Raw genomic sequence first — 14,658 nt, 5'->3', positions numbered from 1 at the left:
TCTGGATAGGACTTCTAATAGTATGTTACATAGAAATACTGAGGGCATCTGTGTTTTGTTCCTGATCTTAGAGGAAAACCTTTCAGTTTTTCACCATTAAATATGATGTTCACTGTGGGCTTTTCACAAGTGGTCTTTATTATGTTGAGGTAGTTTCCTTCTGTTCCTAAATTGTTGGGTGTTATTAATCATGGAAAGTTGTTAAATTTTATCAAATGCTTTTTCTGTATCAATTGAGATGATCATGTGGGTTTTGTCCTTCATTCAGTTAATGTGGTATATTATATTGATTAATTTTCATATGTTGAACCATCTTTTCATTTCAACTTAAAGGACTCCCTTTAGCATTTCTTGTAGAGCTGATCTGATAGTAATGAACTCCTTTAGCTTTTGTTTATCTGGAAAAGTATTAATTTCCCCATCATTTTCAAAGACAGTTTGCTAGATGCAGTATTCTTGGTTGATAGTTGTTTTGTTTGTTTGTTTGTTTGTGGTACGCAGGTCTCTCACTGTTGTGGCTTCTCCCGTTGCGGAGCACAGGCTCCGGACGCGCAGGCTCAGCGGCCATGGCTCACGGACCCAGCCGCTCCGCGGCATGTGGGATCTTCCCGGACAGGGGCACGAACCCGCGTCCCCTGCATCGGCAGGCGGACTCTCAACCACTGCGCCACCAGGGAAGCCTGATAGTTTTTTCTTTCAGTGCTTTGAATATGTCATCCCATTCATTTCTGGCCTGCAAAATTTCTGCTGAGAAATCCATCCATAATCTTATGGAGATTTCCTCATATGTTACTAATCACTTTGCTGCTTTCAAGATTTTCTCTTTGACTTTAGACACTTGGGTTATAATGTATCCCAATGGAATTCTCTTTTGGTTTATCCCGGTTGGATGTTCTTGGAGCTTCTTGAATCAGTATGTCCATTTGTTGTCTCAGATTTAGAAAGTTTTCTGCCTGTTTTCTTTGAATAAGCTCTCTGCACCATCTCTCTCTTCTCCTTCTGGGATTCCAATGACATGTATTTTGATCCACTTGATAATGTTCCGTAAGTCCCTTAGCCTTTCTCCACTTTATTTATTTATTTTTTTTGGCTGCGTTGGGTCTCCCTTGCAGCGTGCGGGCTTTCTCTAGTTGCGGTGAGCAGGGGCTATTCTTCATTGCGGTGCACAGGCTTCTCTTGTTGTGGAGCACGGGCTCTAGGCACGCGGGCTTCAGTAGTTGCGGCACGCGGGCTGTAGGGTGCACGGGTTTCAGTAGTTGTGGCACATAGGCACTAGAACGCAGGCTCAGTAGTTGTGGTGCACAGGCTTAGTTGCTCCGCAGCATGTGGGATCTTCCCGGACCAGGGATCGAACCTGTGTCCCCTGCATTGGCAGGTGGATTCTTAACCACTGTGCCACCAGGGAAGTCCCTTTCTCCACTTTTTAAAAATTCTCTTTTGTTTCTTCTCCTCTCATTTGATGATTTCACATGACTGATCTTCAAGTTTGCTGATTCTGTCTTCTGCCTGATCATGTGTGCTGTTGAACCCTTTTAATGAATATTTCAGTTCAGTTATTGTATTTTTCAGTTCTGTTATTTCTGTTAGGTTTTTTAATAGTTTCTTTTTCTTTGTTGATATTCTCACTTCATTCATGCATCATCTTCCTGATTTCATTTAGTTGTCTGTGTTCTCTTTTAGGTTATTGAGTATCTTTATGATCACTATTTTAAAGTCTTTGTCAGGTAGCTCATAGATCTGCATTTCTTTAGGGTCAGTTTCTGGAGTTTTATTTTGATCCTTTGATTAGGCCATGTTTCCATTTCTTTATATGCCTTATAACTTTTTGCTGCGATTTGAGCATTTGAAAAAAAAACACCTCTCACAGTCTTTGCATACTGGCTTTGTTCAGGAGAAGATCGTCACTAATCAGTCTGGCTGGAGGTTCTAGGACCTCTCAAACCATTTCTGATCTCTTTCACCCTCTGGCTTCTGACTATGGAACTGCAGCTCTAACAGTTCACCTCTGTTTTCAGCAGCTTCCAGACTCTGGCACCAGGCTTGTCAACTCTAAGTCAGGCGAGACAGAAACCAATCACTCGGGCAGCTCCCAGGCAAGCCAGAACGTGGGAATCATGGTCCAGTTTTTTGTTTCTGTCCCAGGGGAGGATCCCTGGTATGGAGGATTTCCTCCCAGTTTCCCCTTGCTATACTGTGTAGGGGAAGGAGCATGAAAGGCATGCCAAACGCCACAAAATTTCCTACCCCTTTTACTTGAATCCCTTTTTGGTTTTATAAAAGCCTGGGTGCTGTAGCTTCTCACCTGATCTCTAGAGTTCTTAGAGAGATAGTCTAGCCTATCTTTTGTTGTCAACTTGGTGTCTCAGTGGGAGTAGGAGGGCCTGTAGCTTCCTAGTCTACCATCTGACTGATGTCATTATCCATTGTGCCTTTTTTAAGAGCAAGGAGAACCTTCCTGAAATCACCCAACAGACTTAATTCTCATACCTAGTTGGCCAGATCTCTCTCATGGACCCATTTCCAACCAGTCACAACAAGGGAGTATAATTACCATGATTTGGCGTGTGTTAATCAGAATTCACGCACCAGAGTTAGTGAAGGACCCAGCATCTCATAAAGCCCATGGCCACTTGGTACCTGAACAGAAATGGCTTCTATTTGTAAGAAACAAGGAGGGTAATAGCTCTTGGGAGGCAACCGTTGTGTTCACCTTAAATGTTAAAATGTGGCTTGTGTCTTTTAGAGCTGAAGAGATTCCTCTGAAGATCTTGGCCCACAATGGCTTGGTTGGAAGACTGATTGGAAAAGAAGGCAGAAATTTGAAGAAAATTGAACACGAGACAGGGACCAAGATAACAATCTCATCGTAAGCCTCTTGTTCAGATTAATTGTGCCCAATAATGGAGAATTTGAGCATTTTGATATATCCAACTCATTCATCTGCTTGAAAGTGGGAATGTAATCATAAGTGATATGGTTATATTCAACACCATCAAAACAAATACATAAATAGTTACCAGTCAAACATTTTCTACTGTGGATTTGATCTAAGTCACTACAAAGATTTGAGATAAGATGGCAGATATTCTGTGCCACAGCGTGTGGTGTCTTCTCCCTGTCTCCTCCACCAAGACTTGTTTGTGATCCTTCTGGGATTTTATTTTTCCTTTTGAAAAAAGGAAATTTCTCTCTTTTTCCTGGTGGCCAGCTTGCAGGATTTGAGCATATACAACCCTGAAAGAACCATCACTGTGAAGGGCACAGTTGAGGCCTGTGCCAATGCTGAAATAGAGATTATGAAGAAGCTGCGTGAGGCCTTTGAAAATGATATGCTGGCTGTTAATGTAAGTGCCTACTGCTTTCTTCTCCACTGGTTTTCACATGTATTTTCAGGCAGGACCCAAGCCTCTCTAAGCATAATTGCCATTCAGAAAGTGAAGAAGCACTTTAGAATAGGTATGCAGAGTTATTCATGTCTTCTTGGGGCAAGGGCATTAGAATAATCAGGAAACGAACTAGTAAATTATGATAAGTGCACTGGACAAAATAGTATGGAGTCAACGAAATCACAACTTGGAAGATTTTAAAATGAGGAATTGCTTATGATGTATTGTTAATTAAAAGAATATATAAAAGTATATATAACTAGGGTTATAATTATGTAAAATAATATGGGTCAAAATGCCTGGAAGGCTATATATAAAAATCAAAATAGCTGGTATGTTAGAAAAGTGGGATTTTTTTCCCCTATTTTCCAATTTTAAAAGTACATACTTTAAAAATAACTTCTGATTTTCATCTCTCACTGATCTGTTCTTTTATTTTTTTAATTAATTTATTTTTAAATTTTATTTATTTTTGGCTGCATTGGGTCTTCGTTGCTGGGTGCGGGCTTTCTCTAGTTGTGGCAAGCGGGGGCTGCTCTTCGTTGTGGTGCGTGGGCTTCTCATTGTGGTGGCTTCTCTTGTTGTGGAGCACGGGCTCTAGGCGTACGGGCTTCAGTAGTTGTGGCACACGGGCTCAGTAGTTGCGGCACGCAGGCCCTAGGGTGCACGGGCTTCCGTAGTTGCGGCACGCGGGCTCAGTAGTTGTGGCTCACAGGCTGTAGAGCGCGGGCTCATTAGTTGTGGTGCACAGGCTTAGTTGCTCCATGGCATGTGGGATCTTCCCGGACCAGGGATCAAAGCCGTGTCCCCTGCATTGGCAGGCGGATTCTTAACCACTGCGCCACCAAGGAAGTCCCTGATGTATTTACGCCCAGTAAATGTTGTCATCCACCTCAGCTCTAATACTTCTAGCAGACTGATTTGGGTTTGTTCTTCCTGTTATTACTACTAGTTCCAACTTTTTAATGGAGAGACACCATTCTAAAGTTCATTCAGAAATCTTAAAAATATTTGTCCGTCAATCAAAGCACAAACTCAGCTCAGAGGAGTAAATTTTTTCATTTTTTATGGTAGTGATTTTTTTAACATATACAAAACAGGAAAGGATACTATGATAAGCTCTCATATGCCCATAATCCAACTTCAACAGTTACCAACTCATGGCCTGTTTTGTTTCATCTGAACCTTTATCCATATCCCCACCCACCTTGGATGACTTTGAAGAAAATCCCAGACTTTGTGTATAACATTTCACAGAAGAATAAATGTTGACGAAGGACTAGGTAGGTTAAACGCAGCCCCAGTTTCCTCACTGCAGCACTTTCCACAGGACCTTCTTACTCAGGTCAGTACTCTCTCTCCCACCTCACCCCAAATCCCCCCTTAGTAGCCCTTGTCACATCATAATTACGAGGCACAACGAGGAGAAGACTTCAGTGTGAACTTCTCCCCTGTTTGTGTGTATTTGTCTGTGAAAGTATCATCCGCTGATCTCATTTTCTTCTTTGGGGATCTTGATATCTTATGATAAACAGCTCTTTCCATGAACACCTGGAAATGCTGCAAAGGGTCTGGGTGCTCCAGACATCTTCCCCTGAGCATATATATCACTTAGGTTCATTCATGTCTGGGCTAAAGTCATGCATTGATAGGTGAATAACAGAACTACTAAATCTTATACATGAATGGGATCAAGGTTAAGGATCCTAGCTCTCCTATTCCAGACATTCTAAAAGAAGACAACTTACTGGGTGACCCTAGAGCCACAGATAAGAAAAGAGAAAATGTTAGAGCTTTGCTTAGCGTTCAGGGGGCAGTGATGGGACAGGTTGGATACAGGCCAGGGTGGGCGCTGCATCATTCCTCTGCCTCTGAAGGGGCAGCCTATGTGAGCATCCCCATATTTAAATGTGAAATTAGCAAGTGAGATGATCATGAAGCTGGCAACTAAATGGTAAAGAAGCCAAGGTTGTGAACCATTCTGAATATGGATAATGGAGTTTACATAAGTGGTATCTTAGTGAAGGGTCTGATCTTTCCCTGGATAGAGTTAGGAAAAACTATTAATCTAATATGTTTTAAACATATTCATCCAGCAAATATTTATTGAGTACTTACTATGTACCAGGCACTGAGCTCACAGCACTAAATAGGACAGTCTCTGTCTATAAGGAAACTGTGGTCTAAAAAGGGGAGAGGCAGCTACACAGGCCATTCAGATACCATGTGATGCCTGCTGTTGTAAGGAAACATGGGCATGTTAGGAGAGCACCTTGAGCTGAGGCCTTTGGGGTGAGAGAAGGCTTCCTCGAAGAGGGGACACCTAAGCTCAGGTGAAACCCACATGACGAGTAGGATGTAGCCAGGTGAGGAGGGAGAGAAGCACATTTTTTGCAAGGTAGACAGTGTTGGGGGGGGGGGTGGTCCAGAGGAGAGAGAGGAGGACGACCGGGCAGAGTGGAGGTAAAGGGTTAGCAGGAGAGATGCTGGTGAGGTAGCCTGGGTCCCCAGGAAGAGCCTTGCTTGCTGTGTTGAGATGTGTAGACACTCTCAAGGCAGCAGAGAACCTTTGAAGGGAAGCCACAGTCAGGTTGAGGTCTGGAGAGCTCACCCCTGCAACACGGTGAGGAAGAGGCCCACGGGGCCTGGGCGGAGCTGATTCATTAGGAGACCCTGGTGCCACCCAGGCAAGAGATGGAGGTTGACCCAGGCAAGCTGGACCTCTCAGGTCTCCTCCCCTCAACTTTTTCTCCATTTTTATTCCCAGCAACAAGCCAATCTGATCCCGGGGTTGAACCTCAGCGCACTTGGCATCTTTTCAACAGGACTGTCCATGCTGCCTCCGCCAGCAGGGCCCCGAGGAGCTCCCCCCGGTCCCCCCTACCACCCTTTCACTGTAAGTAGCTCAGTTCTCAGGGGTTTGCTCATACGCTCCTCCAGGCAGCAGCATTTCTCTGCCATGTTGAATCAGAGCCAGAGCCTTCATTTGGAGGCTGTGCTCATAAGGGATTGTAGAATGAATTCAACAGTTCTTAGGACTTCTTCCTAATGGACAGATTAATGTTACTAAACCATCTTCTAAGTATGTGCTCTTAAACATATAGTATATGTCATATCTGGGAAGGAAAGAGACTACTAGCAAATTCATTAGCTAGAAGGCTACTCATTGTAAAAAAAGGATTTGTTAGCTCAAATCAGAACCTTCATGAGTGTTGTTCACCTACTAAAATATTAGGGTACCTGGATGACTCATGTATAAAATTCCCACCTGTGTCTATGACTCAAATTCATTATATTCTATTAATAGGCAGTTTTAAAAAGAAAATAACACAGTGTCTAGATTTCTAAACACTTAGCACAATGCCTGGCATTTAGTAGATTCTCAGTAAGTATTTATTGTTTGAATCATAATTAATAGTGGCAGAAGAAATGTGAACTTTCTGCGTTTTCTGCTTGTTCGCATTCTCAAGCATCATCAGGATCAACAGATTACCAAATTAGGGCTCAGGGTACTTGACAGCCTTTTTTTTTTTCATTCCTAATTCTTCTCCACACATACTACTTATTTTTTAAGCAAACTAATTTTCTCCCAGTGTTTATACTGTTTAAATGGGAAGAATCAGGTTGGAGAACATTAGCTTAACCACTTCTTTCTTTTGAGAGGTGGTCTCTGGTGTGTAGTAGGCATTGCAGTGTCGGAATTCCTAGTAACTCTTTGGGTCTCTGTAGAGAGGTAGGATGAACCCACTGTGCTGTTTTGTCAACAAAATACAGACATGAACTTGCACCCACATCCTTAGTCACAAAAACATACACATTCTGTCATCTTGTTTATATACAGCTCTTCTGAGTCATTTTTAAATCTCCATACCGTAGAGTTATATACATTTTCCCTTAAACTAAAGGATAGGGTCCAATATTGAGCTGTGTGTGTGTGTGTTAGAGGGAGCTGGGAATATGGCAGGAGGGAAATGGCAGCTGTTATAGTCATGTAGCTGCTCTAAGGAGGGAGAACAGCTATGAGAGGTGCATGTCCCCGTATCTTTGCTGAGATTTGAGAATGACCGAGCCCAGTACAATGAACTGGCATTTAGACACATCTCATTTCTTGGGAGAAAGACTGTACATACTGCTCCACAGAAGATAACTTCAGAAGCCTCTCAACCTAAGTAACGTAAATGGTGGGAGAAAAAAGATATAATACAATAGACCACTTCTAAAATTGATAATCTAAAAGAGAGGTCAGCAAACAGCCCACCACTTATTTTTGTAAATAAATACATCTGTGAATGTTTGTTTACGTACTGTCTGTTTGCTTTCCTGCTGTGATGGCAGAGTTGAGTAGATGCAGTAGAGACCCTGAGGTATGCAAAGCCTAAAATATGTATTTGGCTCTTTACAGAAGATTTTGCAGACCCCTGAACTAAAACAAAAAGAGAACTTTTCATATGATAGCAGAATATTTTCTAAACTTGAAAATAGGTTTTGCCATTTTGAAAGCTTCCTTCACATCTGAGATTTTTTACTAAAATAGTAGAATAATGATTTTACTGAAATAGTTTCTGTTCTTTATAAAATAGATTTTAAATAAAATTTCTTCTTTAAGCTAAAAGCCATGTAGTTCTGATCTTGAGCCCATAGGTCAAGATTAGATTCTAACCCAAAGCACACAGTTGCCCCAAATCTGCAACAGTACATCTCCTGCAGACCTCTCTCTCTGACAGCTGCAGAACTCAGGGCAGGCATGGAGGTGGCCATCGCCACCCACCTGTGCAGAATCTAGAACCTGTACTGCAGGATTGAGGGCTTCCCTAGTGGGCTCAGGCCTCCTGAGAAGGACAGGGTAGGATGGGGTGGTGGGGATACTTCAAATACTTATAAAATATTATTGCTTGCTTGTCACAAAGGCATTCAGATTTCAAGGAACTAGGTTATTTCCTGGTTGCTTTTGTGCATCACCAAACTCTAGCGCTTTTGCTCTTAGCATCCAAAGGTCAGGAAGTCTGTGCACCTCTTTGCAGCTGGCTCACACATGCACAAATTGGTCTCTCAACTCTGGAAGCTTCTAATGTATGTGTGTATGTATGAAAATTACCATTATCATTTTCTGGTTATAAAAGTAATATGTGCAAAGTATTTAAGAAGCAAATAATACAAGTGCAGGTTTTTTCTTAATCTAGAAATAATCAGTGTTTCTGTGTATATGTGTGGGTATATATACAATTTATATATACATGTATAATGTATTAAATATATAGGTGATATGTGTGTGTGTGTGTGTGTGTGTGTATTCCAAATTTTCACTCTACAGTGGAAATCCTTGTATATATATCTTGGTTCTTTTATCCAGCTATTTTCTCAATAAATTCCTGGAAATAGACTTGCGGAGCCAAAGAATGTATAAATTTTATATGTAACTATAAAAAATATAAATATTGATAAATGATAAATTTTGATACATAAAGAATATACTACTTTTCCTTCCTATCTGGTATGTGACAGAGAGGTGTTTTTTTCCTCCTATACTCACTACCAATGTAATTATTCCTTGCAATCTGATACTTTAAAGGGTGCTATTATGAGATTTAACACTGGGGCTTATTGGCCATTTTTTTCCCTCTCTAATGAATTGTCTTTTTGTATCCCATGCCCATCAGTCTATTAAGAGGCAGTATAGATTCTGGAGTCAGGCTGCCTGTATTTGAATCTCTGCACTATATCACTTGTTATTTTTAACAAACTTGGGCAAGTGACTTAACCTCTTTGTGTCTCCATGTCCCTGTCTATAAGATGGGGGTAATAATAGTACACATATCGTGGGGTTGTTAAATAAGTAAAAACCTGCACACAGTAATTGCTATGTAAATCTTAGCTGCTGTTGTCATTTACCGCCATCTTTTTCTTAATGATTTGTAACAGCTAATTACATATTAAAGCTGTTAACCATTTGTCATGTTGTAGATATCTTCCACCAGCTTGTCATTTCTTTTTGCTTTATTTGTGGTGTCTTGTGCCATAGTAAATTCTTTTTTTGGCTTAATTTTTTTACCTTTTTTTCTTTCTTCTTTATAAAATTAATTTTTATTAGAGTATAGTTGCTTTACAATGTTATGTGAGTTTCTGCTATGCAGCAAAGTGAATCAGTTATACATATACATATATCCACTCTTTTTTAGATTTCCTTCCCGTTTAGGTCACCACAGAGCATTGAGTAGAGTTCCCTGTGCTATACACTAGGTTCTCATTAGTTATCTATTTTATGCATAGTAGTGTTTATATGTCAGTCCCAATCTCCCTCTTCCTCCCACTTCCCCTTCCCCCCTTGGTAACCATAAGTTTGTTCTCTACATCTGTGACTCTATTTCTGCTTCACAAATAAGTTCACCTGTACCATTTTTTTATATTCCACATATAAGCGATAATTTGATTTTCTCTTTCTGACTTCCTTCACTCTGTATGACAATCTCTAGGTCCATCCACATCTCTGCAAATTGTGCCATAGTAATTTAAAATAGATACTTTTTGAACAATCGAACTATGCTGTGTGAAGTAAATAGTAAACGTTTCCCTTCAGTCTTCCTTCTCTTACCCAAATTTCACCCAGCAACCACTCCCCAGAAGTATAGCACTATTATGTTTTAAAATATGTTTTATGAGCGTATATAATCCTATAATCATATTATTCCAAACAAATGGAATCATGCCACACACAATGAATTACTGTGTTTTTTATTTGTTTGTTTCCATTTTTTACTTACTGTGGGCATCCTTTCCATATTTAGAACTAATTCTCTTTGATGGCTATGTAGTATTCCATTGTATGAAATTTACTATAATTTTTCTACTGAGCATACTATTTTTCTACATTTGGGTTGTCTCTAGGCTTTCTCTCCTACAAATAGTGTCAAAATGAATATCCTTATACATAAATGTGTGAATATATCTAAAAGTAAATTCTAAGACTGCAATTATTGCATCAAAGGGGAATGTATTTTAAATTTTCACATTTCCCTTCAGCAGAACTTACGCAGAAATTTTAAGAATTAAGATAGTTAAATCAATGATGTTTTCCTTTATGGACTTCTGGCCTTTGTTGTTATGCTAAGAAAAAGCCTTCTGCCATCTAAGACTATAAAATATTCTCCCAAGTTTTCTTACAGTAATTTTGAGTTGTTGCTTCTGGGGGATCATAGTTTATTATTCACAGGGAATTTATCTTAACTTGTACTTTGAGATAGGGATCTAACGTTATTTTTTTTCCAAATAGCCAGTTTTCCGAAAGTCACTTACTGAGAAATGCACCATTTCATCACTCAATTTGAAATGGCAGCTTTGTTGTTCGCTTAATTCCCACTGAGTCATATTCCTGGGCTCTATTCTGTTCCATTCATCTTTTTGTCTACACTGCAGTTACTATAGTTTTATAGCATCTTTGACAGTTTCAACAATCTTTTTTTTCCTCAAAGGTTGAATTGGAAAGATGGTCAACTTATACTATACTTGGGAAAATTAATATGTAGGAATTTTCTGTTCCTTGAAGATTTGATACAATCCATCCATAAAAATTCTGGGCCTAGTACCTTTTGTTTGGAGAAAGATTGATCATTTATAACCTTTTCAATTTCTTATATTTTCCTATGAAAGTATTCATCTCTCTTTTCATACTTAGTGACACAAAGCTGTGCAGAGCAAACTGTTGCCTTTTAAAGCTGCGAACTTGCGAATCTCTCTCTCTTTTAATTCCTAACATCATATATTTCCTTTCCGTTCTTTTTCTTGATCAAATTTACTAGGGATTTTTCTTTTAATTTTTAAGTAGTTAAGGGTTTCTTTTTTGTTATCCTATAATTGTTTCCTGTACATTTTGTACTCAAAGAATGTTATTGGAACATCTCTGATTCTTGTGGTCTTGCTCATGCATGATCAAATTTTGGAAATCATGGGCACTTGGAAAGATGTACCTTCTCTGATGGACTCAAAGTTGTGTATATGGCTGTAAAATCAAGCTTTTAATTGGTGGCTTGTATCCTCTATTTTATTATTTTTATCTCTATGACTTACTACATTTTGAGAGCAGTTTACTGTTCTCCCACTATGATTATGATTTTTCAAATTCTTTATTTCTAACAGATTTTTGTTTAATGTATTTTTATTATATTACTCTATAAATAACCTGGAATTTTAGTACAAATTATTAAATTTTCTAAGTCAATACACAGTCTCATATTTCACAGTTATTTAGAATTAACTAAACTTTTCTTACTGGTCTCTTTGCTCACTACAGATGGTTTCTTGAATTCCATATCCTCTTATTTTTTGAGTTATTTGTTTTCGTTTCTTTGTTTTTCTGGAGTAGTTCCTCAAACAACTTTTTTTTCAGGAATAATTATGTAAGTAGTATAATTTCTAAGCTTTTCTATACCTGAAAATGCCTCCCCCGCCCCACTTCATATGTGAATGAAAGTTCAACTAGGTATCTAAAAATTCTAGGGTCTTAGTTCCTTTAGAACTCTGAAAACATTGTTGCTACCAGTCTGATTTCTCTTACTTTAGTAGGTAACTTTTTTTTTTTTTCCTTTTGTAGTATTTTACTGATACCCTTGGAAATCAGAAATCTGGCTCTGAGCCCTTTAATCTGAACATTCAAGTTTTTCATTGGTTCAGGAAAACCTTCTGCGTCTGTAATTAATTTTAGCATTGCCTCTCTTCCCTCCACTCCATTTCCTCCTGGAGTTTCCACTTTATGGAGAGAGAGTAGATCTTCCCACTCTACTCGTCTTGTCTGTCCTTCCTCTTGTTTTGCGTGAGTTAATCTTCTTGTGCACTGATTGGCTTTTCAAGAGTGTCCATGCTGCTATTTGTATGACTTCTACGGAGTTTTTACTCCACAAGTCATGTTTTTAATTTCTAAGATCGATCTAGTTCTCTGATTGGCTTCCCTCATAGCAGTCTACTCACATATTAAAGCACTGCCCTCTTGAATCTCACTGAGAAATAAAGCAGACTTTTTAGAAAAGCTCTCCCTCTTTCCTGAATTAATTCACTGAGATCATTTTCTTGCCTTGCTCAGCTTTGCTCCCCTCTTCCATGCTGCTGATTCACTGTATATGTCCAGTGAGTTTTAATTGTCCATTCATGTACTTAAACTCAGCAGAGGGCATATTAGAATCCTTAGGGGAGCCTTATCATAACTACACCATGGGCCCCACCTGAACTAATAAATTTGGAATGTTCCAGAGGAGGGCAGTGTTGGGTTAAGATCTTGGGACGCAGAGTCAGACACAGAGATCTGTGCCCAAACCTTGGCTCCACCTCTTGCTAGCTTACCAATTCCTGGTCCGCCTCAGCTTCTGAGGTGGTCCTCTGAGAGCTCACAGGGGTGATAGGCAGGGGCTGGAAGGAGGCACTGGACAAGCTGGGATAGAATGGTGCACCTTCTGAATCTTGAATAGCTCTGCCCATGACTCTGACCAAGTCCACTCCCTTCCTCCCATGTCCGTATCCCTGGTTCCCAGGGAGAGCACCTGCTGTCTTTATAACAGAACTCTGTCATCACACTACGGCTAGTTATATTTTTGAACCTAATTTGTATGCCTGACCCTTGCCCTCTTTACTACCCCTTCAACACCCCTCTCTCTTTCTGCTCCCTGATTTCTTCATGATTCAGAATATCACCTAAATGATACATCAAATGGTCATACACAACAGCTAGGAACTGAGGACCCTGCAGTTCTTCCAGAAAGAGCAGGGCCAACTTAAAATTGAATTCCATTCTAAATGTTCATGAGTATGTTTGATATATACGCCTCTACTACCCCCAGCGTAGTCAAGCACAGAGGAAACGCAGACACTAGTTACCCTCAAACGGAATTTGAAATGAACCAGTGGATAATAGTGACCCCCTGCACCCTTGCTGCCTCTCCTTTTGGGGGAGCATACCTGGCAGGGGCACCTTCACCATAACCTCTTCTCCCCCCCATATCCCAAATCATAATTCTTTTGAAACATTCAAAAGTAAAGTAGCTTCTCCCTCATAAAATATGTGGGGACCCTCAAACTGAGACAGTAAAAGCCCAGTTGCCATTTTAGGGTTGTGGTTCCATCCCGCCCACCCCACTCTGGGGCCCCAGTTTGTCAGCTGGCTACAGCCTGCTTTCCCATTAAAGAGAACATTTATTTAAGTCATGACAGGTTACTTTTTGGTCATTATGACTAAGCTTCTCTTCCAGTTGAGGTTGTGGACTCCATGTAAGCATGGGGGTGGGGGGAATGGAAAGTGTGCTCTGATAAGTGATAAATAAGTACGCACTTAACACTCAGTAGTTCAAGCCATACGGTGCCTGATGATGGATTCTCCATTCCTGTGACCTCATTGAATGCCACGTAACGTCCTTCAGGGGCATCCATTGTACTTTGGGTCAAATCCACGTCCAAATCAAGGCCCACGGAGCCCTCCCTGCATGATCTCACACTACCTGCCTCCCCATGCCATCAGGCTGTTCTCTCAGTTGCTTTCACCATACTGGCCTCTTTTCTGTTTTCCAAACAGACCAACCCCTTTCCTAGCTCTGCACCTCTCAGAACCCTGCTTAGAATGTCTCTTCCCTAGTGCCTTGCATGGGGCTCCATCTCCTCCGTGGGTCCCAACTCAGAGGTCACCTCCTCCAAGAGGCTTCCCAGACCCTCCAGCTGAAGTTGCCATCCCACTCATCTCGGCAGCTACCCATCCTCATAGCCTCCTGTTCGTTTCTTTCACATGCTTGTCTGCCTCGCCAGTAGAACCTAAGTTCTGTGGTGGCAGTGACTGACCTTTTTTGTCTCAATAGCTGTGTCCCCAGCACCTAGAGCAGTGCTTTGCTCAAATATCTTTTGGATGAATGAGTAAACAATTGAATGAACTCCCACAACAGTATTGTAAGCTCTGGATATTATTTTAATCCACTTGTGGATGAGGTTCAGAAAAGCTGAATAAATTATTCCAAGTTGTATAGAACTAGTGATTCAGACTCAAGTCTTCTGGGTCTTCTGACTCCAAAAACCAACTTATATACACAAAGGCTAATGACAGCCTCAGCTAGAAACAAGTTCCTGATTGCCGAGTTTTGGGGTTCTTTCTCCACAACAGTTTTCCAGCTGTAACTCATGAATAAAAAGAGGACTGGGGAATTCTTTCTTTTTATCCTTTTATAGTTCATCGCCTCCCCTCACCCAAGTGGTAGATCTAAATTTGATATAGTGTTTATATTGGGAGTATTTGAACCCAGAATGGAGC

General features: G+C 40.4%; 1 protein-coding gene across 6 annotated transcripts in view; it reads left to right on the top strand.

Moving 5' to 3' along the window:
* IGF2BP2 (insulin like growth factor 2 mRNA binding protein 2) overlaps nt 1-14,658 on the top strand; it is a 159,938-nt gene that overhangs the window by 130,696 nt on the left and 14,584 nt on the right. For 4 of the 6 annotated variants that reach the window (XM_033855598.2, XM_073803982.1, XM_033855601.2 and 1 more), the window contains 3 exons: nt 2,744-2,866; nt 3,209-3,344; nt 6,154-6,282. In XM_033855598.2, the coding sequence (XP_033711489.1) occupies nt 2,744-2,866; nt 3,209-3,344; nt 6,154-6,282 (388 nt within the window). The remainder of the gene's footprint in view (nt 1-2,743; nt 2,867-3,208; nt 3,345-6,153; nt 6,283-14,658) is intronic. The other 2 variants (XM_033855603.2, XM_033855600.2) reach the window with 1 other exon arrangement.

The sequence above is a fragment of the Tursiops truncatus genome, chromosome 4 (assembly GCF_011762595.2).
Source record: "Tursiops truncatus isolate mTurTru1 chromosome 4, mTurTru1.mat.Y, whole genome shotgun sequence".
Classification (NCBI taxonomy): Eukaryota; Metazoa; Chordata; class Mammalia; order Artiodactyla; family Delphinidae; genus Tursiops; species Tursiops truncatus.
Note: the sequence above shows the minus strand (reverse complement) of the source record. Positions and strands in the feature narration are given on the sequence as shown.